The following is a 23,851-nucleotide window of genomic DNA, read 5'->3' on the forward strand; positions in this document are numbered from 1 at the left end:
TATCAATCAATAAAATAAATCTCGTAAAATGAAAGTGCTAGAGAATTAGTGCAGTCATTTACTTGGCAATCATTTGCTGTTTTTAATTACACATCAATATTTCCACACACACCCTATATGATTTTGGTTAATAATAAAATAATTTTATCATTTTTTTTAAACAGCATTCTCACATATGTTAAAAATATAGATAGTAAGGGAGAAAAACAGTTTGGCCAACCGTTCTTTCTTGCGAAAAGTGGGAGAATGCCGGGGGGGGGGGGGGGTAAACCTATATTATTGAAGTACAGGCAAAGCAAGGAATTATTGAGGTTAGTATATACGTGTACTGCTTTTCGATATCGTACGTCGTTTCACTGTATAAAGCTGTACTCGCAATGGGAGTGCACGTACAGGCAGAGAGTAACCGATTCCCATATTGCCTGACTGAATAACTGCGATCTACCTGTCACGAACAGGTACAACTATCGAACCGCACCAGATTACGCCATTTACGATCGCTTGAGCGAAAATATTGTGTTTTCTTCGATTCCATAAAATTTATCAAACGACCCGTACCTTACTCTTAATCGAGTAAACCCAAAACCACTGAAATTGAACGCTCCCTCCTTGTACCTCCTACTCCATAAATTCACTCCCCTAATCCTTTGCCATGGACGACCATTTTTACAGCTTATCCCTTGCGCTAACGAAAATCAGCCTGCTGCTACAGCTTCATCAGTGTTTCACATAAATTTAAACATCGATCAGTGATAAGATCGTCGGGAGGGAAATTCACAGTAAAAGTTGCTTTAAATTGCTTTAAATTTTTCAGGACGATCATCGATTTTCAAGATTTCAATATAAACGAATAAGATTCGATACCAGATAATGTTACGCGGAGCAAAATTTACGTTCGCTTTTATTGAATTTTTCTATTAAAGTTTCAGGAGTAGTAACTGCAATGTCTAGGTTTGACATACCGTCTCAGGGGCTTAGTGTTTGAATATTGGCTTAATCAGCCAACCATCAAGTTACTTTTAATCGCATTAGCGGTGATACGTGAATAAGCTGGACTCAATAAGCAAACTTGGTATAATTATATCTTGCGAAGACATGAAATTTAGGTTATATACGGAAGAGCACGGAGATAGGAGAGAGATGGAGAGAAAATTAAGGGAGGGAGGCAGGAAGAAAGATTTAAGAAACCGTTTTAGTTGCATTTGAAATAGGAGTTTCCCACGAGAAAAGAGCAAATAAGTGGACGCCACACTGAATAAGAAGATTTACTTGCCACTTGAGTATCACCTGAAAAAAGACTTACATTACTACTTTTTACTACTCGACCATAATGAGAGTTCCTTGCAATTAAGGAACGTCTTGAAAATATTACCATTGTCCAAAAACTATTTAACCTTTTGATGCACGAATTTTCTATTTTTATCATATTATATTTGTTACATCCGTGCAATATAATAAGGCACGACGTGAGTTGTTATTGGGACGATCCTACTTAGCTATATTAGATAGTGTTATATATACTATGAAATAAACTTGCATGCAGGGTTCCAGGAAGCAACGGGTAATGCGGGTCCATTAACTCTGGCAAATGACACGGAAATGCGGTTAAAAGTGTATACCACCTACTTTTCCACTCTGTTACGTCAGACTAGGAGCGTCGTGATGTTCATTTAACACATTTCACGTCTCTCCATGACGAATTCGCGCCTCGCAGCTTAACGTTCCGCTCCATTCAGTCATAAATAAAATAGATAGGTAAAAGAACTGATAAAAATAATCCACTTTTGAATTCGCCGATAAAAATGTATTCCCCTAATCTCTTAATTGAATGAAAAGCTCTTGAATTGGTAGGATTGCTACCAACTGGGAATTATCAAAGAAAATCTCCATGACTCTCAATGCGAGGAATAATTTTGGTGGCCAAATAACTAAAGACATTAGTATTTCTTCATATAACGTCCATAGATAAAGCGTAAAAATAATTAGAAAAAAGTGATTTAAGAATGGATGATTTCCTAGTTTACATGTTTCAGCTATTTTAGAAATTATCATTTAATATGAACATATAATAATTTAAAAAATCTCTGAAATATGTAAACTAGTAAATTGTCCGCTCTTAAATAATTTTTTTTCTAATTATTTTCACACATTATCTATAAATATTATTGAAATAAGTGGTGTCTTTAATTATTTGGCCACCACTGCATATACAGCATAATAAAGGATTAAATAAAAAATGGAATCCACCCGCTTCCGAGGTTCTCCGTTGTGTCCAAGTGGTATAAAGTAAGATTCGTAAGTTTGACAGATAGCGAAATGCGTGGGCGATTAAGCGATGAGCTGCATATCCGCAAGGTGTGCAAGCGCAGTGCAGTTCAAGATTGCAGCAGCAGCTACTGCCTCGTGACTCCTTATCGCGGCTACGTTCAATGCATAAAGCATAAAGTTCGTATCTCATGCATACATTCATAGGCGGCAGACTGAGCGAAAGTCATAAGTTATGGCAAGTCCCTCTCCGTTTCCATTCTATAATTCAAGCCCATAACACGAAGCGTAGTATCGAAATACCGCGAAATCACCGGAAGTTGAGTGAGCCACGTATGACAACTTCCCCTTTACCCTTCACTCACTCCCCTATCAAAAACCTCTACACTATGAATTTTCATAGACGAGTCTCACTTGTTGAAGGATATACTACTTACTGTATTCCCTCATTTTATTGTCAAACAATTTTTTACCCTGTACTGATTACTCCTATATTCTTCAACGTACTTCACTAAGTATTATATAAAACATTGTTTTTTCTTTTTCTATATTCCAAATTTTTAATCATTTCATTTTTTCTTTACTATATTCTTTAATTAATTTATATTATTATTTGGGAAAATATTTAAAACGAATCTTTGGGTTTAAATTAAAATTTGATTTTTTTTTTAAGTTAGAATGTAATTAGTTTAAAATCACGATTGTTCTTCAAGTTTTATCCCAAGTGGATTTCTTGAGAAACCTTACTTGACACTTATAGAGTGTCGCAATTTTTACAATAAATCAATGACTCCTCTTGCCTTAGCGTCGATTCGGCTTTCTTTTCCCTTCCGCTCCACGTCGTTGCACACTGGACGAATCGACCAGACTGCAGAATAGACAAGAACACCATAGGGTCGATCTCGCACGTGAGAAACACGTGCGCTGCGGCAAAACCTCTCATTTCGCCATCGCCGGATTTCAATTTTCCATTCTATTTTTCATATTTCGTTAGTATATCGTGCATTCCCTACTCAAAATATATGCAGAAACTTAAAATAGACATGTTACAAGTCGTCGTAAAATTTACAAGTGCTATTCACTCTCTTCTAATATGTATATCCTCCCATTTATCTTTACCCACACTTGTTAAGATTTTTATCAATTTTACAACTAATTTTTAAAAACCTAAATATATACCTTTTATTACAAACATTTATAATTAATTGCAGCACGAAAAAATCGTAAAGTTGAATAATAAAAATAATCATAAAGTAAGGATTTGTAAAAATAATTTACAGTGCAGTTAATATTTTAGAAATGTTAGAGAATTACTGTAATTATTTAATAAAATTTGTTTTAAAAGTCTACATATCGTATCTGAATAATTTAATATATTCCAAAGTGATAAGTGTTCGTGTGCTCTGTTAACCCTTAATTGTATTTCACGCTTCATTGTTCTCGCGTGCTATTCGTTAACACACCGATAGAGAAGGATGATTCTCTTGGAAGGTGAGCAAGGGTGTGGGAGAGTTAATGGACGGTTGGGGGAGGGGTAGAAGCTAGGGTATGAGAAAGAGAAATAGAGAACAAGTAAAATAAAGAGAGAGTGAGAGTAAGAGAGAAATAACGAGACGCCTCTGCGAGGCACCTTTAATTGGTGATAGGATAACCGTCGGGAAGCCATTAATTACATCGGCGAACGCCGTACTCCCACGTTAGACCAAGTTTGACTCCAGGTTATCCTCTCGACCCTTTTTTCCACTAAAGCTAACCGGTTACCCTACAACGACAAAACCCGCACAGTCTTGTGAAACCAACCGAAAAATTTAATTACCACAGCATTCGAATAGATTACCACCATTTAATAGTTTTTGATAATTTCATTAGTTTAGAAAGAAAAAGTGTTGAGACTAATAATTTTTGGTAAATTTTTTCTCAAAATTTACCATGAAATAAACTGCGATTTCTTCTACTTAAATAATTTCCTTGTGAATGATTCTACAAATAGTCTTTGATTGAAATTCGTTCAAGTAATTTTCTGTCATGAATAGGACACAGTTATACTACAAAAAAGATATGTCCGGTCCTTTAGATGGGAAACGCTCTGGTCTATTGAGAGTCTTTAAAATCAAAAGTAGTCAAAAGGAAATGCTGAGTGATTTAGTACCCAATCTAAGAAAGAAGTAATCTTGATAAAATTCTTTTATCAAGTTTTCACCTTTCACTTTACCAAACGTTTTACCTATAGCGATAAGACTTGATAAAAATGTTTGTTCGTTTATTAAAAAAGGTAAACCTTTTAAAATACTGTTTGCGATAACAAAATTCTATAAAATCAAATCGAGTTATGTTAAAATGATAAAGATTAAAGCTGAAAGTTAAACATTTGACAATACTTAGAAGAGTTAAGAAGATAACTATAGAGAAAGATGGCTGAAATTTTTTTTACTTAATTTGCAGATCACTGGTGGCTGTCAAGTCTCATCAGAAAACTGGTTCAGTCCCATGGCAGCACGGAAACTCGCAGCGTTTCTCGCCGCGATTCTGCATCTCTGTCTATGTGAGTGAGTCTCTTAAGAGTTATTTGCCGAGTCATCTGCGCCCCAAAAAGGGTGGATTCGATCGACTGCCTCCACCCCTTTATTCTTCTCCAACTACGTAGAAGAAGACTTGGACGAAAATCGCGCTGGTAGTTGTCGGATAACTCGAGAATCCTGATAGTATAGGAGAGAGAGATAGAGAAAAGAAAAGAAAGGAAATTTATTATTATACCGAGGCAGAGCGTTCCACTGATACAAAGAAGAAAGAAAACGATGATGAAAAATGTTAGTTAACAGAAAAGAAAAATTACAAGACCAAACTGGAATCGCACAAGTAAAAGAATAATAATAAACTATTATCAAGAAAATTATTTCTCAATACAAAAAAAACTAAAAAATTGTAATTATTCTTTATCTTCTTGAAACTATCACTATATCTTCTTAAACTATTCGTGATTCAGATAAATTATGATTAATTTAATCAAAATTCACTTTTTTTCAATCAGACATTTATTTAGTGCCAAAATATTCCCTGATCAGATTCACTTAGACTTCTTTTAGATTAATATTAGATAATATTTCTCTCCGTACAGCATAGGGACGGTCGAACGAATCTCGGAAGGAGGATAGTGTAGAGAAGGAAGGAGAGACGAAGGGAATAAAGAGAATAGTAGTACAGCGGAAGTCTGGAACGTGTCGCAAATTGAAAGTCAGCATTCGCGATTGCACCGACTTCCGCCGCATGACTTTCATGGGAAAGCCGCAGATGTTCCGGCTACGTTGGGCTGCGCGCTATGCCACATTCGCATTTGCGTTCACCTTAACCGGAGAACGTTAGGACTATACACCGCCCAGACTTTAAATGGCTAATTTCGCACGACGTGTATACCCTGGCGAACACGAAATTGCATGCAAAAAACTAGCAATATTATAGCCCTCGTGTCTTCCCTATTCCCTCGTTACAACTACCACGTTAAACATTAACGACTCCGTTTCACCCCCCCCCCCCCACCCTTCCCCACCCCACCCTATATCTCACGAGAATAAACAATTAAGGAAAATAACATCCCAGTAAAAGTTTTAATAACGCTGTTTCCGTTCCACTTTTTTAGCACATGGAATTACATTACTTTGTAAACTCGACGAAGCTTCAAATTATGCATTCTGGTGGTTCATGTTGGTAAATCTGGTCGAAAGAGAATTTAATGGGGAAATTGATCCCCAGTTTCCATTGTCAAATTGAAAGAACGCTCACACACGGAAGAACAGTATTTATTAATTGAATCTTTCTTTACTCCAGTATATATAAAAAGCTTTGTTTTAACTAATTTATTTCTGGGTGAAAAATGTTCAAGAATAAGCATTGTAAATGTTGTCTAGGGGTAGTGAGGAGCGGAGGTTAAATGGCTAATTTATGTAGAGAGTGCGCGCGGTTCATGAAAGTTCAAATCATTACTAGAAAGTGCAAGCTTAATTTTATTTAAAGATCCTTTCACCACTTCGTAAGGTTTTTGTTGTAAAAAAAATCCAAAGGGATATTCTGAGTTGTGTAAAAATAAACATTCTTTTGGAGGGTGAATTTAGACTTCCTATTAAAGCTTTTACATGGACTTTTAATTGGTAAATCAATTTTTTTAGAGAACTTATTTACGATTAGTGAATTTTCGTATTTTTAGGATATCTTAATTAAATCTAGAGTTATAACAGCACTGCGGAGCTCATTTGCAATCATGCGTAATGTTATTTCTTTTGTATTTGGATTGTTGCATTGAATTCCAACGCTAGGATAATTTTAGGCACAGAAATACCATCAAGAAACTACTTGCATTTAGTTGAACAAATAGAGCGTTATTTATTTTGATTAAGGTAAAGTAAATTGGTTCTTTAATGAAATACAGGTGGTGAGTGTCTTATTGAAATGCACTAAGACTTAAGGGGGTGTGGGGGATAGATGTAAGGGAGAATTCTCTCAGCTGGCCACAAGTAGATTTCTTCGTGGGCTGCTGAGATCAAAGCCGCAATGACGGTACAAGCGTAATAGATCTTGGGAGCCGAGGGGTTTCTAGAATCCACTTAAATCCGCTGTGATTTACTCGGGCACGCGGCCTTCGCGGATAGCTTGCACCAGCAGGAGTAACGGGCACCTCTTTTTAGACTGATAGCAATCGTTAAAAAGCTATCCACCCATCCACCGCGATTCACTTAATTATGCGACTGCCTAAATTAATTTACTATCACACCCAACCGTTTCCTCCACCTTCTTTGTACAACGTCGTTCCAATTTATTTTTTTCGCTTACACCCCCCCCCCCCCTCCACTCCTTTCTAAAGTTTCCCTTCATTTATCAATCATCGACAGCTCTATGCTATACAGTGACGTTAAAGTTTCCAATATCGGTGAGTTGTCTTGCTCCAATATGATATATATATATATATATATATATATATATATATATAGTATAGGATGTATCCAGTCGAGAATCGACGACGATACGTCAGAACGCAGCGTTGACAGTAGTTTCGACGTTGCGTTTATCCTCCTCGTCATCCTTCTGCTTGCCATGAGTTATTTTCTTTATCTGGACGCATCCATCGGGCTCGCACGCTTACGACGGTTTTCAAAGCGACATGTGAAGAGAGAGAGAGAGAGGGAGAGTCAATAAGAAACGTCACAATGTGAGCATCCTGCACTGAAATGCATACCTGACCCTGCGCCAGCACAAGCAGAGCTTTATGTAACCACCCCATCTCGTAAAATCCTATAACCTAACTGAATTAAATTTTTCCAAGGGCCGACGAAGGAGTCTAACCTTCCAATGGTCTGCATCGCCACCATAAATCTTTAATCTTCAATCTCAAAGACTGCAGCAATAAATTTTGAAAATTAATACCAACTTCGTGCCTCATTTCTAGAAAATTTTGTTATTAGTACTCTTGATTGCAGGATACTTCAATAAATTTGCCTTTTTTTCCAAATTCTCCATAAAAGTTCTGTGCAATTTACGAGGAATTTTACTTGAATATTATAAAGGGTGTTCGTAAAGACCCCTCCTTCCCTCTTTACTATTTTGCAAACGGTGCATTTTTGTAATAAGGAGGGGACTTTATGAACACACTGTATATATAAAATATTTGATTTTGAATTTCGCTTTTACATAGTGTGTAGAGATTTTTGATATACGGTTTATCCAGTAAAGTTTCTGGAAAAGGTTTAGCCTCGTCGTAATTTGCAGGGTGCACCCCAAGGCATACTTTGGGAACACGAGTACTAGGAGTAATCGTGGGCTAGTCCCTTTTTGCGTAGGAAAAGGATAGCTGTAGCGTTGTAGTAGTAAAAGGGGACGCGCATAGTTTGTACAGGGCGGATACGAGAGCATTCCGACATGCGTTTTAAACCAAGTCAAGCGTTCTTTGCTACGGGCAATATACGTCAAACTCACTAGAAGACAGGTGAAGCACTTAAATACACTAAAATAACTATAAAACTATCCAAAGAGAAAGACAAATGCTATAAGAATAATAAATCGTCATATTATATTATAATGTTTTTTAAATCACGTTAGAATCATTATCAAATTCCCTTCATTTAAAATTACAATTATAAGCAACAAAAGATAATGAAAATGTAATAATATTCAGAAACCTAAAGATGAAAATGCTTTCATACTTAATTGAAAATTTGATTAAAAATAATTACTGTTCCACTATAAAAATTATGATAATATTACTGGTTAATTAGCCAATATGAAGAAGTATTTACTTAAAAATAAAAGAGAACAAAAGAAAGCGAATACTAAAGGAGAATTCAAAAGAGGATTGGAGTTGTAAAAAGCACGAGGGGGAAAAATGACAAGATTTAAAAAAAGCAATTACTGAAGTGTGCTTAGAGAGTAGGCAGTAGTAAAAAGCAATTTTAATACGGCTATTGCATCTTACATAAAACGTGGCCTCCGTTAAAGGAACCGTAACGGCCTCTTCATTCCCGTATACGGAGAATGAATTGACAAAATACTAAAAGATAAAACGCTATTCCAGAAATGCAGGAATTTCAGACGATTATAAATTTAAGGAATAAATTCTGAAATTTTTGAAAAAAGCAAGCAATGTACGAAGAATCGATCGAGAAACGAGTATAGAAGAGGGAAAAAGGATTGAAAAGGGAAGGGAGGGATGTAAAAGGGGTAGAGGGTTTTAATTCGAGCATTGCAGGGTTGAATAAAGCCCAATGGCAGAATCAATTCTTCCGTGGTGAAGAAGGGGTTTTACTGTTTGGCGAGGTAGATGTATTGAAAAAATAGTGGCAATGACTACAGGCCGATAGACGCCGCGCTTGAGTAGAAAATACCTTTCTAGAGCTTGCCCGAATAAAAGGGGTGGCGGAAGGAAAGAAACCCATCCAACTCGCAGTTTCTCCTTCAGATTATGCTAACGAGACAATCCCCAAGGTGCACTGGAAGCACGTCCAACCAACTCCTCCCTCGCGCTTTCAAGCTTCCTTTATTTTTCACTCCCCCCCCCCCCCCCCCCTCCTCCTTAGAAAAATCCTTTCGCTACGAAACACTAAAGTATCTGGGATTGCGAGGCTATTTCACGCTACCGCAGAACCAAAATGAAAGAAATGTGAATGAAAACGCAACATCGCTGAAAGATCATTGTTCGGATATAGCGAACAACTACGACTCTAACTGAGAATCATGTGACTCACGGATATGTTGCTGCTCAAAATCTTTCGAGTAAAACTCGTTCGTGGTCTTTATTCTTGCACGGGAATACTGAAAAGTAAATACATGATTCGAAACTCGAAAGAGAAACATAGGACATTAGTTTGCATTGTATAGATTCATGAATAAAGTACGCAGTGTTCTAAAACACTGGTTGGAGAAAAGGGGTATAAATTTATTTACTCTACTTTATCATCGGTCATCCAATTTCCAACTCTATAAGATCTCTTTTCGATGACATTTCGCACAATTCATATATATATGTATGTGCATACTCTTGCACTGAATATTATTTAATATCTTTAAATTTTAAAATTTCATATTTTTCTGTAACAAGTAATTTAATGGTTGTTATTATACCAATACTAAATATTGTACTATAAAATAATATATTCATGATGTAACCAAAGACGTGGCTGAAAGTATATTCAATAAAAAGTGCTATTAAATTGTGGTTTTAGTATTTCCTCTTTAAAATGAATAATTATAGTAGCAGTATCTTCCTTATTGTGTTCTTATAGAAAGCTAGTATTAATTTTTCGTTATTGGGAGGGGGGATTATTGAAAGCTAGCTTGCATCTTTTCTATACTTTTCTTACACTTGGTCGTGAATTGTCGAAAACTTGAGAGGGTGCATAACGGTGTATAGCATACAAGCTTCAAGCAAGAGAGGTCTTAAGGGCGTGTTTGCAGTTCAGGAACGAGCGACGTTTCAGCTTTAACTTCCTTCTACCGCAAATTCACCGTTTAAGACAAAATCAATAACCGCGTGCTTTAATCTGATAAGAATTTCCAAAAGGCTCCGGATATCCAGATATATACAAAAATACAGCATTACCTTTTATATATAGTACACTTATATATGATTTACCCTCAAACCCTGATTTAATACGCGTTGACTGGTGTAATTAAACGCAATACTAGCATGAAATCGAATTATTTTTAGACAATTAATTTAGCGAATGAAAACTTTATCAAAGAGATTAAAATTCCCGGGTAAGGGATGAGCGAGGGTTAAAATTCAGTTGAAAATGTACATTAAAATGCAGTAAGCTCGATGTAAAATCGAGCAGACGCAGAAACTCTTCGGATTACACGTGGAACTGAAGAATTTTTCCATTTATCGCGTTTCTTGCATGAATGCATACAAGAATTTGATACAGGAATATGCAACTCACCCCCCTGTCACACTTTTTCCCTCTGTATCTTTTTCCCTCCCTCACTTTCACCCCTTTCGATTTTCCGGAGCATCCGAGTTATCCATTCTGGCAGACTCGATGTCACCCTCTCTTCCGCTACGATTCTCGTGAAGAAGCTGCAAGCCTGCAAGTTGCCAGGGGTGGCTGGAGCAATCGTGATCTCAACATTGAATATCTAATCGACGCCTCTGTTCGTTCATGCGGCTACCGAAAAGAATTGCATTCAATTTCACCCTCTAAATCAATTCGAACTTTTCCTTCGCCAAACTCGCAAAACCTTCAAATTTCTGATTTAAATCGTCCAATCTTTTTCGCTAGGAATATACATAATAATTAATTGTTAATTAAGCCTTACATATTTTCATGTATATACTGCTAATTGCGCTATTTCTATTCATGAAAACAGAATTGATGGCGGATGTCTATTGTTGAAATTCTTTGGAAGAAAGAATATTAAGCATATTCTGATTTTTTGCGAAAAAATAGTAAAAAGAAACTCGACGGGTCAAATGAAAATACTCGTAATGAAGAGAAAGGCAATTAGCAACGTGGGAAAAACTTACATGCTCGTAATATTCTAATTATTATGCAGCTACATACTCTGATCTAATAAAGAAAACCCTTTGCATTAAAAAACAAGGTTCAAAGTAATTTTTTAACTCTGCTTTTTTCCTTTATATTTAACTAGCCAACTGGCTATTTCCAAGCAAAATCTTATTAACTTATAAATTTTATAATATATATAGTACGAAAAACAAGTGGTATATTTTATATATAATAACTTTTAATAATATCGATAGCAATTTTCTAAAAAATCAAATCCCACGTTTAGAAAATTTTTCAGAAAATGATAGAAACTTTTTATTACTAATGCATAGTATTACAGTAGCCCGATAGGAAATCCTTATGGGTTAAACTTGCGTCAAGCATTCTAATATTATAGTTGGTAACGAGAAGCTAGAGAGAACGTTGAAACGTCAAGTCTATTTGATATTGCAGGCCAAAATAAGCAGGAAGTTCTGCCAGAGTTCCTCCAGCCTTTGGAAAATCACACGGTGATCCAGGGTCGCGAAGTGTCCTTCACCTGTGTCGTTAATCATCTTGGGTCGTACAAGGTACGAGAGTGAGCATCGTTTTCAATTAATTTTGAATTTGACACTGAGAGATGATGCACGTACTCTGCATCAAGGTGCTGGTCTGATTAACAAAACTCCTATCAAGCATCAGCACAACAGATAAGAAACTTGCCGATTCTCAGTCTTTTTTTTTGTAACAGAATATAAGTTTTCACAAAAATATTTCATTTTGCACTGATATGCTCAACTTTATATTACATAATGCAACATGACACTCAATTTTATTATTCTATAATATAGAGGCTAAAGTATTTGGCACCGATATTCAAAGCACTGCGATGTGTATGATTTTATACATATAAATAAACAGTTGATAAATAATCACTAAATATGTCAAATATTAATGGACGATTGCTTTTATTTACTGTAAGATAAAATTTCGAACGATTGATTAATTTTAATATACGTTTTAGGTAGCTTGGATTAAATCTGACTCCAAAGCGATTCTGGCCATAAGCACGCACATGGTTGCTCACAATCCACGGTTATCAGTCACGCACAATGGACACAATACGTGGAAATTGCACGTATCAAACGTACAGAAGAACGACTCTGGTACTTATATGTGTCAAGTCAACACAGATCCCATGCGTTTCCAGGTAGGATTATTTAAATCATACTATTATCTAATATAATTAAAGTGTATAAACTCTCCAAGAAACTTTTTTTAACAATGGCAGGAATCATTACTTTATTATTGACACGTATAAAAATTAGACAAATTTGGGCCACCCTGCAAAAATTAGGCAAATTTGATGATATTCAAAGTGAGATTGACGTTACAGCTACTTCTTAAATTTCTGGTGAAAAGGCAGTCGTAACTTTTTTAATAGAGCCTGACTTATGCCGACGTATACCACTCGTTGTAGGATCACGCAGTGGCTAGTAGTACTTTCGCGAACTGTGCAGCCAAGTGGAAAAAATAGTAAATAGTCAGCCGTGCAGCTTGCTGCAAAAGAAAACCAAGAGGAGAAAAATGGCAAAGATAACGTTCCCGGAAGCTTTATTCTTCTTCCGTTTTTAATGATGCACAGCTTGGACTCGACGATTTTCCTTCGCTTTTGCCTAAGAATTATGGCTGACAGCTCCGGAAGTGGTTTTACTATATGTTCTGCGACATTGACGCGGATAGTACTTTTACATGGCATACACTATAGACATTTTGATAACACCCATGACATTACATTGATAGCACACTATATCTTCGTATCTTATTCAATTACAAGTAGTACGAATCAATATTTTAATAAAATAACATACCTTGTCATAGTTAGACTATGCACTCTTATCTCTCCACAAAAATAATTAAGAATTTTTTAAACGAGTAATATTATTCGTATATAAGGAAACTAGTATTAGCTGTTAAGATTTGTAGGGACAGTAAAACTGTCAAAGTAAGATATCATTGGAAGCTAAGAAGCTGGGAAGAATATGGCTAGTCGGAAAAAGAGGCTGGGCACGTGTCACGTAATACCACTATTTTTATGGCAGAGTGAACGCGTTTAATCATAGACGGATGAGCCAGTTTCTTTCTTAGTCCAGATTCAAGTCTCTTAGACTCAGCTTGGGTTCTCTAGAGACTTTTCTTTCTCTACTTTTTCTCTGCATATGGCTCTCAGTCTTATCTCTTTCTATCATGCCTTAAACACATACGTATGCTCCCTATCTCCCTCCCTCTCTCTCTCTCTCTCTTTTATTCATTCTCCCTTCATCTAGTTTCTCGCATAACGACAAGATCTCTCTGCCCTTTATCCCTCGCCAGGACCGTATATTGCACAGGAAGCTCTCCTCGACTGCCAGTCGCATTGAATTCCACGAGACACGTGCTCCATTCCACTATATAGCTACGAAATTTGCTCTCCTTTGCACACTCTACCCTATCTTTCCCAACTCTCATTTCACTTGTCTCTATAATACTTCTATCAACTTTTTATCTTCGTTCATTCAAATTTCAATTAATAAATTTACTCATTGATGATTCTTCGTGCATGCTGACATCCCTTCATGAATTTGTACGTACGCTTACGATCAGCTGCTAGTTGGTGCATCTCCTTGGTTTGAGTAGATTAATTCATTACTGCGCACGTGAAGATAATAATTGATAGTTTGATATAAGAGCTAAGGAAGGAAGATGAATATTAGGTGATATTTGCTTTTATATCTAAGCTGATGTCCAAGTGTGGCTTTAAGTTATATTTATTATCTATAAATATACTTAGAAATATAGATATATCGTTAAATCCGTATATTTAGTATGTATAAAGAATAATTTGCAAATATAGAAGAAGGTTTGATAGGGTTTGCGAAAATTGGTACTTGCAACAAGTAGGGTTGAGATACTCTTTAAAGGAGAGTGTATTAAAGTGAAAATGGTAGAAGTGAGAAAAGAGCGAATCGTGTAAGGTACCGTCTACAGCGATAATTTCTCACGAGAGATTGAAGAATAGAAAGTGGGAGTCCTTTGGACTCTCCACTTTCAGTATACTTGTGCGTAATGTAGCCTTGTGCAGCCAACCTATAGGTTCAAGGGCTCTTACCACCCGCCACACCCTAAGACCTCTTAAAAGCGACCTGCCGGTACGAATAAACCGATATAGACTCCTGCACTTAATAAAATTCTCATTCGCATTTCACTTGGACCCCCCCCCCTCCCCCCTCCCACGAAGCCACGAAAATCAAGATCGAAATAGCCCAAAAAGCCAACCCTTAAGGGGTCCCAAGGCTATCCTCAACGATCATTTAAAGGAAATTACCCGAGAATAATAATCGTTTATTTAAGAGACAGACCTTGATAGAATTATTTTTACTGATTACACAATGGTGTAATGTTACAGCATATCTCTCTTGAATCAATTGAATCTATATACAAAAATGTTGTTTGTAATTATCGTGGGAATCCTCCTCGTTAATAAATACACATTAATAAGTAATAAATCACACATTTTAAATTATAAATATGGATTTGTTGCTAATTGAACAATTGTTAATAGAAATTATGTTTTTCTATAGATGGGTCATATGAAGGTGATGATATCACCGGATATTTTGGATGACGAATCTGCGAACGGTTTGATAACGCACGAAGGTGGCAATGTCAGGCTGAGATGTATCGCGACAGGCTCTCCGGAGCCTAAAGTTATATGGAAACGCGAGGATGGTCGCAATATTATCCGCAGGGAAAATGGGAAGAAGGAATGTAAGTAAAACAAAATTTAAGCAGATAATGGATGTTAAAATGTCTCGTTTATTATACATATTTGAAAACAAGTTTGTAACGTGTATATATAGATAAGCCAAGTTGCAACATGTTACGTAAAATCATTCTACGAAACATGCGTTTCATAATAGTAAATTCTACACATGAGGCAGATGTCACGGTGACTTAGGCTCCGTCACATACATGTACCATGACGTCTCTTAACGGATACTGTTTTCCATAGTCCGACTCGCTCACTATACACACCTACGATGTAATAATATTCTGTTTACACGTCATGACAATTCGCTAAGTTTCACGAGCTGCTTTCTAGAATGTGTAATATATTTGAATAATGTTATGTCTTCACTAAGAAGCTACCATTTTACTCAGGAGAATAACGACCTCCGGACGTTTCAGATTTTAATAATTATTCTCCATTTGTACAACGCATAGAAATTAACAGAGAAATTACTAATGTTTGCCTGAAGTACAACAAAACTGTTTTCATATCGCCAATTAAGATTTCTCATTTGTTATACCCTTGCAGAGCTGGTAAAAAGCATCTCTTGACACTTCAAACGTTTCTGAATACAAAGTAAAACGTTAATTGTTGAAGATGGAATGAGCAATGGTATGGGTAATTTGTAATAAATGTCAAAGGTGGCAATTAATTGAGGAAGTAATGAATAATAAATATAACGTGCCTAAAGAGGGAACGACAAAATGAAATAATTGCAGAGTATACATATTCGTGTTTTGGTATCGAAGTGATGATATGTAGCATTTTATGGGAATGTCTATAGTATAATGCTGTGTGTGAATTCAAACAATAATATTAATGATGCATCATTGCACGAATTACCATATAAATCTCTTGAAAAGTGCTGCTTCCGATTTTTAATAGAAGATACGTGGTCATGGTCCTTGCAGATATTATCTTCGAAATTAATTATTTGAAAGTTTTCTCAAGTGGGATCCTTTCCCCTTCAATATATTCTATTCACATCATTAAATGAATAATTATCAACACTAAAAGAATTAATTAATCTTTCTTTTTTAAATTTTCAACAGACACTCAAAATCTTATTCGATAGTATCATCAAATAAATATGAATTTTGCATGGCAAGTACTATCACTTCAAATTCCATATAAAATAAAAGAAAATAACAATTACATATACCTCATACTATTTAATATATCTTTCTTATTCTGCAATACCAATCAATCATAAACAAGTCAACCTATATCCATTGTTAAAAAGGGCTGTTGGCAGGATTAAGTAGTTACGTTCCGATATAGTCAAACGTCTTGCTACGAAAAGGTGGTATTAAAAGGTTTTCTCAAACCTGTCATCTTAGCATTCTCCGCGAGAGATCAGCTCGGAGCTTAGACTGGCTGGATGTCTGAGAGAAGTGTCATTGAAAAAACAAGAAAAAATGAGATAGAATATAAAGAGAGAAAACTGACGAGAGGAAAAAAGATGAAGAAATCTTGTCGATCGTAATCGACGTTACGTGTCCTTTTTTACTTCTGTCGCGTTGGTCGTTGATCTGGATGCTCGTAAAAACGGGAAATCCTGAGAAGATCAGTGAAGCGACTCGTTAATTCAAGCCTGGAGAGTGAAATCGAAAAGAGCAAAGATAACGAAGCTACGATGAGGCAGCTGTAACGCCAAGAAACCGTAAACTTTTTCATGCATTTATCTAACAACCAGTGCATATAGTTATATCATCCGTTCCTTTGTCAAAGAATTCGCATAACGAATCACTGTTAGAAAAATAAAATCTGTCGATTTTAATTTAAAATTAATTATATATATATATATATATATATATATATATAAAGCAGAGCAATAGAATAAATAAGAAATAACGTAAATTTTTCATATCCAGCTTTGCCCTTCTATAATGGAACAATTTTGGAATTGACGAACGTTCAACGACAAGAGATGGGAGTTTATCTTTGCATAGCCAGTAACAGCGTGCCACCATCAGTTAGCAAACGGTACTCAGTGGATGTAAACTGTACGTATTGCCAAGTCTTGTAATTATATACATATGTGTGTATTAAGCGTACAGGGAAATCGTCGTTAATTAACGTAACTATTTGAGCATGTATATAAATTAACACACGGTGTGAACATTCACGAGGTCAACATGATCACCCGATGATTCCGAAACGGGCTAACCAAAGTTCAAATCTCGTCGTGTTTACGTCGAAGCTTTAATTACCTCGCAAAACACTCCCCCAGTCAACTCCGATAAGTCGAGACTCCGAACAGTAACGTAATTTGTTCCACTTACTCATTGCTGGAAATCCTTGATTGCATTACCATAAAACTCAATACATAAGAACGCATAACTGCATTTATTACCCTTTAAATTAAATATAAAACTCCGTTAAACAGTTGATGTAAAATTTGTAAACTCGCGAGAGACCAGTATTGAATCTGTATATTTTACTATCGCTATATGGGAATTTTAAAGCATTTGTCAAATATTCACGCGCTTTAAATTGTTTGCAATTTTGCTAGATTTTTAGGGAAAATATGTGAAATATTTTTATTGCTGATTTTCAGTCGCTCCTGTTATAAAAGTTGCAAATCAGCTGGTAGCTGCGCCAATTCACAAGAGTGTGGTTCTCCAATGCTACGTGGAGGCTTCGCCGCGCGCTATGAACACCTGGTACAGAGACCCAGGTGAGACAAACTTTTGTAATCTTCGATAAAATACACCCTGTACTAACGTAAATTGCGAAAGAAAGTAACAAGTACTCGAATAAATTTTATAATTTATTTAAATTCTTTATCTGTTCTTACAAGAATTTCTTTTATTTATAATCTGTATCGTGTAAAAATTGTTTATGCTCGCTACTCGTGAAAATGATAAATCACGTTAGAACAGTATTTTGCTAAAATCGATTAGATTTTTGTGTTCTTAATAGTTTATTTCTTTGTATAGTTCTGTGATGTCATTAGTTACAGCTTTAGATTCTTGAAATGACTCACAGTACACGAGTGCAAATATTACTTAATTTGTCTATTTAAAATTAAAATAACAAACCAATGAATTATTTCAGAAGAAAAACTTTTGCCAAGTAGCAAACATTCCATGTCGGAGCATGCATTGAGCGATTATTCCTGGCAAATGAATCTCACCATTAACATGCTCCAAAAATCAGATTTTGGCAGCTATGTTTGTTTGTCCGAGAACGCACTAGGTCACACCGAAGGAGTAGTGCGTCTACAGGGTATATAGTTGCTTTAATAATTTTTTATTTCTTATTTTATATAAACTAATCTAGATAATAAATTGTATACATATATTATTATAGAAATGGAAGTACCAAGAACAACGCCAAATACACCTCGAAGGAAAGTAGCAAAAGCAAGGAAAACAAACAGTGTTACGAGTAGACGACCACAAAACATTTACGAGATCATTGATGGTCCAAATGATGATGACTTTGGTACAACTCAAATTACAGTTGGCAGTACCTTGGTCGAAGCACAACGAACTGAGAGACCCATCGTGTTACCCTCTCTAACTCCTCCTTGGATTTCTATGAGCTCTGCAAATTCCAGGCAAAATTCTATTTCGAAAAATGCAATTCTTATTCTTTCTTTCTTTCTGTCATCAACAGCCTTCGCCTTTTAAATCTCATGCTCTTGTTAGAATTAATAACGAATGGTTATGTTAGGGTGCTATTACAGTGTGACACTTGAGAAAGGTAGCTAATTTTAATTATTTCTTTATGTTAAAAGTATTTTCTGCAAGGCTACAATTTATATTTTATAAATAGTATGCTCCTACAAAGTAGAAAAAAAAGATTGTTACATAAATGTATATATTTATCTAATAGCGACTTAAAACGCGTCAACCTGCATTTATTTCTAGCGTGGATATTTTCAGAATTCCAATCTCTTCTAAATTGATAACTAAAAATTTTTAGTTGAGACAGTAGCCAGACACAATAAATTAAAAATCTTTTTGAATCTTTTGTTTAGACCACCCGAAGTGTTCAAATCGACTACGTCAAAAACATATTCTTTTTATATAGCCTTCAATTTTAATTTATTATTAAATAAATGTACTTTTTCATGCAACGACGAAAATTAATTTTCCGCTCTTTAAAGGCGTAACTTTCATATAAAAAAGATTTGTACCGGTACATGCAATACTTTGTAAATAAAAAATTATCAACAACAGTTTATTTTTTCGACTGTCACATTCTAATAGCCCCTCAACGATCATTCTAGCATTTTGGAGTGTGTGAGTAAATATGTAATTGTACTAAAATTGAAAAAGATGAATTATTACTTTTTTTCGATCGTTTTAATTCTAGAATAAAATTTTGACGAGATTCATCACGTATCAATTCAAGAAGCATTTTTAATATTAACCAGTTAACGATGGTCGCTGCTGCAGTACGCTGAAAGCGTACTAGACAACCGGCGGATTGTAAATATAATTAGAATGAATGAAAAACAAGTCTAGCAATAGACCAAATTACGCATCAAGTTTTAAAAGATAAGCTTAATATACCATCGCGAAATTGATCGTTAAGTATTTGTGCATATTAACAAGTCATGCATGAATATAGAACATGTAAAAATTAGCCTTCTATTACCGAGACGCAAGCCTCTTTTTTCAAATTTTGCAGCATATATTTATTGATTTCTTAATTTTATTAAACAGAATAAGTTTGGGGGATACGGGTAAAATTTCTGACAATTGTATTTATAGCATTTTTAAATAAATACTAATTGATAAGGAAATGAAGAACATTTCTAGCTTTCTACGTAATAAACATTACTTAATTAATTAATTATTCCAAATTTTGAAAAACAAATTTATTAATTATTTATACATAGAAAGGAATTGCTCTTTAATATTCCAGTTTTGTCGAAGTGGCTGGGTTAATTTTTGTAAAGAGTGGAATAAATATTTTAAGCATACATCCTAAATTAATATGAGAAGAGTATACACCTAAGAACGTAGGTCTTCCTTATTGATTCGGAATTATAATTGGAATGTAAATTTAACTTAAAACGATAATTAATCATTACAGAGCAGTACGACCAACAAGGTAAGAGAAATGCAATCTCGTTAAAATTCTGTAAATATGAAACGCGAATGGTCTAGATGTAGATCATTTATGATAGAGATGTTTTAAGTTTACACACGGGTTAAACGGATGTTAGCAGAATTGCTTAGTAATTGCAGCATTTGATAAATTCAAGCTGCAGATAACGGCCCGAAGGACATAGAAGCTTGAGCTTCCTGTAAAATATATAATTCATAAATTTAATATAGAAACTCGCTTGGCATTAATCGTGTCATATAGGTAATAACAGAGATTTAGTTTCATTTTAAAATCATTAGAACACATTATGGTAATTGTGTTATAGACCAATTTATTTGTTGCCCAGCTAGTCCAATTTACAGATCCAATCTATAAAATCAGAAAAATGAGTTAATAAATATCAGATTATTGAAAAGTTAAGATAATGCACCATTAAAGCTTCTAAATATAAGTTTCATTACTGTCATTAAGTATAAACTATTTTCGAAATATATTGTGTAAAAATGAGGATAAGCTAGGTGTATTCGTTTGCAGCTTAATTACTATCGTGAAATCACATAATTTTTAATCATACTTAGATCTCCATGTTTAAGCCTGTGCAGGCTTGTTTCGTGTCTTCCACGTTTTTTCTTTATTGCTAATCAAACAATCTATTTTTGCTGTAAAGCAACATACGATATACAACTCTGCTATGATTATTTTATATATTTATTATTTTACCAAATGCATTGTTTCGCACCGCAGCTTACTTACGAAGCAAGGGGAGATACGACAATAAATAAAAACTAGATAACACTTCAATTTCATAGTATTAAAACGGATTACGAATTTGCTGGAAAAATATTATTGCTGATAACAGTCTGTTTTTTTCAATTTACAAAAAATGCTAAGACGTATATATAAGTGTAGGTAAAAAATATATTAAATATTGCCATTGAATAATTCAGCTTGCAAATATTTTCCAGCAGATTTTAAGTAAATTATGGAAGGTGTAATATCAATAGTAGTTCTATATAGAAATTGATCAGACTTGTGTAGTATTACAAGAAAAAAAATTACTATTGATAGACTACACTATTCAACTCCGTTCATGCGTATAATAGCAATTTGCTTGATGCTTTTGATGATACATTAAATTTACGAAAATCTCTTTTTACACAATAAGATTATAATATTATGAGAATGACGCTGATCGAAAGAAAATACATATACATGGCAACGAGACATATGAATCATATAGGACCACGTTTTATGTATGTACATACACTATAATATACCAAATACAACCAACTAATCGTGTAAATAATTCAACATTAAATGTTGATTTTGTCGATCGAGCATTTCCAATAAATGATCGAAATTCGCACGTTATACAGAATGTTCGGCCTAAGGGTGGCTACTCAGACAATCTAGATAGAGGAAGGAATTTTTGACAATAAATTGTATTAAATTTATATATTTAGCTATTATTAAAAAAATATTAATGATTAAAAGTTCTTTGATTCATGGCTTATTTTATTGTTTCAAAAACTCAGTGACTCTGAATTCTTATAGCCAAGTGTAACTAGGATAACTATCGTAGGTCAATAAACGATAAACATTAATCCTTAATAGCCTTTTAAACAAAGTTTGATCTACAATTATGTTAGCATTTTTTAAATGTTATCTCTATACCTATAGATTAGTCGGGTTGCGGACTTAGACCGGACACTGTATCTAACATTGTTAAACATGACTAGATTTTATATGTGAAACGACAAAGAATGGACATGTAATATATTAATTTCCTATGTTCGGAAGGATGCACTTATAAATATTATATTCCACGTAAGAAAATGAGTGTAAATTTTACATGCTCGTTACATTTTTAACAACAATTTTTCGAGCGTCGCCGCTTTATTAAATATTGCAGAGCTTTCGGGGGAGGGAAGGAAGGTAACATAATAATTATTTATTTATATAATTTTACTATTCGATGCTACAGACTATTACTTTTAATTAGTTTCTGACACGTCCACTTGATTCCTATAACATTTCAACAACTTTTCAGACACACTGTTCACGACGTGGACTAGCTTTCTTTTTGGTCATTTTTTTTAACTGTTGAGATAAAATCATGCGGCCTGTAAAAAGCGACGAGTCATACATCGTCATCGAACACCAAGACCCCGACAGTTCACAATATATAAAATAGCTTCAAGCTTAAATTTATTATAGCGCTATTAAATTATTATTGTGTATGCTGTGTCTACCTCTGCATATTCATTAATACAAGTAACAGAGCATTGCAAACTTGTAAAACCCCTTTTCTCATCACTTGTGGATTTCTTAGTGTTTGAAAATTTGATTAATGAAACAAAATAGAAGAAAAATATGTAATTATTTATAAACAAAGGAGTTGTACACAGCAATAATGATAATAAAACTGTGTCTGTGTCGTTATTCGATTAATGATATGGTTTATCTTTTATAAAAAAAAATGTGAATACTTGCCTTTAACAGAATAAAATGATTGGAGTAATAATTAGTATATAATTTGAAAATAACGGAACTAACCATATATAGACAAATTTACGGTAGGGAACGAGAGAGTATGATGTATAATATTATTAACTACAGACAATAAAATGTTATTATCGATGTTACCCTACGAAGCTGTATTTGGCATCGGTATACATGTAATACGATGCTTTTACCTTCAAGTCCCTTTTTGTTCACACACACACACACACACACAAACATAATTTAGTTGGTATTAAATAAAATTTCGAAAAAATCTGTGTAGTCGTTGAATTATTTGGTGATTAATAATAATAAAATGACGACCTGTTAAAACAATGAATAAACCTTCGTAACTTTTTGTAATCCTCATTATTTTGTATGTGTGCGTGTGATGCCAGATTGTAGACGCTCAGACTCTTCAGTATGATTCTCAAGGTCAACCAAATTAATGAGCTCAGAAGCTAGTGTGGGTGCATGTATTTAGCGTCTGCATTCTAGTAACGCTGGTTTATAGTGATAAGCATACAAAAAACTTACATTTCAATAAAATATTATAGATTTCAGACTTTACTAACAATATTGAAACAAAAAAATAATTTAAATAAAATAATATCATAAGCGATAAAATTTTACAGTTTTTTCATGATACAACTTCGATATTAACTAAAATAATTTGACGGATCGGCGAAAACTTGTAATTTGTTAATTTTCAAAAATAACTAATTATACAAATAATTTATCAATAACTTGAGTAATTGAAAATTGTCCACGATCTGTTATAAATGTTGAGTTATACTTACTTTGAACGTGTTTGGCCGACACTCAGCGGTCAGACGCTTAGTAAAATATACGTATGATAGGTTGATCAAATTAAATAAGCCAATAATACACATATTTTAATTAACAGTTGAGGCCACTGAGTGTCCGTCGGACGTAACCTTTGAGTAGATTAAACATTCTGTGTTAACTACAGTGTACAGACGTTTTTTAACATGTTGACTGTCGAGTGATGGCTAGAGTAGGGGCAGTTTCTCAATTAGTGATTTCGATCTTGATTTACTTAATTTTGACTTGGTAGCTTTCAAAAACATTGCGCGTAAAATCTTGACGTAGCACAACTGTGTGTCAATTCGGATTTACATGAAAAGGGGGCAGAAAGGAAGGGTAATTAACGAGAAGACGTACTTATATCAAGATGTTGGAGCGGTTCCACGTGAAATCT

At 34.6% G+C, this 23,851-nt stretch overlaps 1 protein-coding gene across 3 annotated transcripts in view; it reads left to right on the forward strand.

Annotated features, from left to right (window-relative positions):
* The window catches only part of LOC136775590 (lachesin-like), a 101,915-nt gene extending 78,975 nt beyond the window's left edge, over window positions 1-22,940 (forward strand). For all 3 annotated transcript variants that reach the window (XM_066730524.1, XM_066730509.1, XM_066730515.1), the window contains exons 3-10: window positions 4,708-4,807; window positions 11,706-11,821; window positions 12,256-12,441; window positions 14,852-15,038; window positions 16,935-17,066; window positions 17,621-17,740; window positions 18,121-18,291; window positions 18,376-22,940. In XM_066730524.1, the coding sequence (XP_066586621.1) occupies window positions 4,753-4,807; window positions 11,706-11,821; window positions 12,256-12,441; window positions 14,852-15,038; window positions 16,935-17,066; window positions 17,621-17,740; window positions 18,121-18,291; window positions 18,376-18,698 (1,290 nt within the window). In that variant the 5' untranslated portion in view covers window positions 4,708-4,752 and the 3' untranslated portion in view covers window positions 18,699-22,940. The remainder of the gene's footprint in view (window positions 1-4,707; window positions 4,808-11,705; window positions 11,822-12,255; window positions 12,442-14,851; window positions 15,039-16,934; window positions 17,067-17,620; window positions 17,741-18,120; window positions 18,292-18,375) is intronic.
* Window positions 22,941-23,851: the final 911 nt, after the last annotated feature.

Source organism: Prorops nasuta, unplaced genomic scaffold (genome assembly GCF_024137725.1).
Source record: "Prorops nasuta isolate Cenicafe-Biocafe unplaced genomic scaffold, Cenicafe_Pnas_1.2 PNAS00002, whole genome shotgun sequence".
In the NCBI taxonomy this organism is placed as follows: Eukaryota; Metazoa; Arthropoda; class Insecta; order Hymenoptera; family Bethylidae; genus Prorops; species Prorops nasuta.